Source organism: Panicum virgatum, chromosome 1K, assembly GCF_016808335.1.
Source record: "Panicum virgatum strain AP13 chromosome 1K, P.virgatum_v5, whole genome shotgun sequence".
In the NCBI taxonomy this organism is placed as follows: Eukaryota; Viridiplantae; Streptophyta; class Magnoliopsida; order Poales; family Poaceae; genus Panicum; species Panicum virgatum.
The window spans coordinates 18,845,616-18,849,226 of NC_053136.1; the positions used below are offsets into that span (position 1 = coordinate 18,845,616).

General features: G+C 46.4%; 1 protein-coding gene across 1 annotated transcript; it reads left to right on the forward strand.

Moving 5' to 3' along the window:
- Nucleotides 1-281: 281 nt before the first annotated feature.
- Nucleotides 282-1,682, forward strand: LOC120653598. Its single transcript, XM_039931309.1, has one exon. It carries the CDS (start codon nt 282-284, stop codon nt 1,680-1,682), a length of 1,401 nt encoding a protein of 466 aa, XP_039787243.1.
- Nucleotides 1,683-3,611: the final 1,929 nt, after the last annotated feature.

Sequence of the window (3,611 nt, forward strand, 5' to 3'; positions counted from 1 at the left end):
GCATCGCCGTTTGCGTCGCTTGTTGGACCTCCGATCGGCCATGCACAGTGCACTCGTGGAGGCATATATGCATTTGCATATGATTGTTGAAGTCAGTCTTAGTTCGTCGTGGCGTGCCACATTAGACAAAGTGATAAAAATGTTGGAGCTGAAGGTATATGAGTACTAAATATATAGGAATCATTTTAAGAGTGGTAAACGAGCTAGTGCCGTCTGCTATAATGATAAATATGTAAAAAACCCCGCGCTCTCAGTCTCCACTCCCAAACCCCAATCGCAAAATGGAAACGGTAGCCAAGCGGCAGCGGGCCCTCCTGGCGCAGCCGCCGCTGGAGGACGCCGCGGATCCGGTCGCCGCCGTTTTCGGCAACATCGACCTCCTCCGCGAGATCCTCCTCCTCCTCGACGCCCCGTCGGACCTCGTCCGTGCCGCGCTCGTCTCCACCCGCTGGCTCGGCGCAGCCAGGGACCCGGCGTTCCTCCGCCGATTCCGCGCGCGCAGCCCGCCGGCCCTCCTGGGCTTCTTCGCCACCTTCGGCCACGGCTCCATTTGGCCGCCGGCGGCGCTCCAACCCAAGCTTGACGTCGCTCGCTTCGTGCCGCTACCTCACCCGCCGAAGCTCGACGGCGCCGCACGCCTCGTCGGGGCCGCCGCCAACGACGTCGGACCCGCGGATCTCGTCGTGGGCTGCCGCAACGGCAGCGTCCTCGTCAAGCACGGGGGCGGCCACGGCAAGAAGTACTCTGTGCGCTGCCCGCTGCGGTCGGCGGCCGCCGGCAGTGTCATTCGGCGGCCGGCGTCGTTCCCTCCCCGCGAACTCATCACACAAGGCGTCCCCTTCGCGCAGGTTGAGCTCATCCCATTTCCCGGCGCCGGCGGTGATCCCCGCGACACCGATGCCCTGTCCGCATTTGGCGGGATGACCATGATGCCCTCCAGGTTCGATTCTACCATGAATAAATTAATCCAGCAGGTGGTGTATGTTCGGCGGCAGACTAGAGGATGGGCCACCCATGTCTCGCCCCTATTGGAGCTCCCTGTGCGGCTGGTGTTCAACCCAGCACCCTGCAGCCTGCTGGTGGGGGGCAGGTGGCTCTACATGACCACCGTGCTCGGTTGCATCGTCGTCTTCGATCTGGCCACGGAGACCTTCTCCGTGGTGAGCTTCCCCGATGGCGTGACGGTGTCCTGTGTGGAGCTAGACATCCTGGACCACACCCTGGCAAGGGCTGGGGATACCGGGATCTACCTCGTCCATGCCAAGGGCGTGGAGCTTCATGTTTGGTTCCGGAGGATGGACGGAGGCGCAGCAGGCATCTGGGAAAGGGTGGAAACTGTTTATCTCCCTAAGGTGTTTGGTGACCTTGTTGCCATGGAAATCTGGGATAAAATTCTCCGGAATGAAAATTTTAATAACATGGCCGACGGCCCCGATCACGGCTATGCTTGGGATTTAAACTACGGTGTAGAGATTCATGAAGTTGGGGATGGCGCAGAGTTTGTGTTCCTGACAGTGGCAAAAAATGGGCCCGTGTTCCTATTGGATGTCAAGAAGAGGAAGGTCGAGAAGGTGCTGCAGCCGTCAGAGCAAGATGACGATGGTGGTCGTGAGCTGTGTGGGATCTCTGCCTTCATGATGCCATGGCCTCCAGTCTTCCCAGCATTGAACCAAAGGGGGTGATTACGATGGTGTGATTATATTTACAAATGCTGTTCACATGCTGGTCAATTAAGTGAATTCAGTTATTTCTTCTTGTTGTTGAGAACATGTGATGGTTGGGTTTCTCTGGCAACTTTTATTTTTATTTTTCTTATTTCTCTGCTGAACATGTATGTGTCAGCTCCTTTAATTAGCTTGAGGGCTATATATATTCTTTGCTTGCTTTGGTGCATCCCTCATAGGTGGGTTGCTCAACCTGGATATTGCCTGCAGATGCGTGCTGTTATAATTAAATATCCCCTGGATTTTTGTTATTTGAGAATATCTGCGTGTTGTGGATTCATAATTGAAATTTGCAATGTTGTGTTGGTTGTTTGAATTCGTTATTATGTTGGATAGAACTATGAAGCATTATATCATAAATCATGTCAATTCCTTAGACTGATTTGTTGTGCTTCCTCTTCCACATCTTCTTAGAATTCCTGTCATCACTCAATACAAGCTTTGATTTTGTGTACACAGTTACAATGAGAAACCATTTAATGAGAAACAGCTGTGGTACTGCTCTACATAAACCTATTCCTTTTTTTTTTATTGCAAGAGCATAGTTGCTAGTATATACAGATCTTTCATATGTGAGCAGCTGGTGCTCTGTTCCAGTTTCTGCATTGATATGATTTTCAACATCCATTGAAACAGAATGCCAGTTTCCTTGTCATTCAGATCACAGTCCTGTGACAAATAATAAACATGTATTATTAATGATCAGCATTCCATGGTATATAGGACAATTAAAGCTTTTGACAACAGTTGTTGCCAACACCAGTAGTGTGGAATTGAAGACATTTGTCTTGCTTCTTCTTACTGTATGCCAATTGGGATTGGACTAAAGGTTTTCAATAGTATACATATATCACTGGAGAATATGGATTCATAATCACTTGTATGTATGTGACCTTTACATTCTTGATGGTGGAATGGCCTGTCTTTCAGACACTGGATGAGGAACTGTCTAGTAATATATTCAAATATTACTTTTGCATTCATAGCAACAGCAATTTTTTAATCGTCGTTGCAGGTCAGCTCATTACAGATCAATTCATTTTGGCATGCATCAAAGTTTTGTTACACTAGCAGGTTTGGATATTCAAATACCATTGCCTAGTCGTTATTGCTTATTTATTGCATGCATGATCTAAGCACTGTTAATTCCTCATTTCTTTGTCTTTGGTAATATTAAAGGGGTGGAGAGAGCCCCAAGCCTTTGTCTTTGGTACTAATTAGAACTTAATTATAAGGCTATCAGCTTTTGCTCTGTTCATCTCGGTCTCTAGCAATAGCTGAATATCTTTATATCATTTGAATTTGTGGGGTTCCACTACCTTAGTTTTGAAAATCATAGAATTTTTTGGAACAAGTTTTCCTCTTTTGCTTCTGACTTTCCCTCCTTCAATCTGCATGGGTTCAAGAGTAGCTAGCACCCACAGTTTTCGAAGATTTGGTAATACTACAGAAAATGTTTGAACAAGTCTTCTCCTTCTGCCTCTGTCTTTCTCACAATTTCATTTGTGGGGTTAAACTACTTTACCCAATTTCTGTAGTTTTGGAAAACAAAATTTTATTTGAACAAATGTGTTCCTTTTTCCTCTCTGAGTTTTTCTTGTTTGCTTCTATGGGGTTTATGTATAGCTCCCTCAATTTATGTAGTTTTGGGAAGCATATAAATTGTTTGAATAATTGCTCTTTCAGATCTACTGTTTTTCTAGCTAGCTTTTGTATTTATAGCCTTTGTATAGATCTCACATTGTTTTGGAGTGTTGGAAACTATATATAGATCCAAAATTGTTTTGGAGTGTTGGAAACTATATATAGATCTTTTGCTGAATGAATCTTCTCCTTTATGTAGGATTAGCTGGAAGTCTTGCCTTTTCTATTTGTCTTTTTATTGCA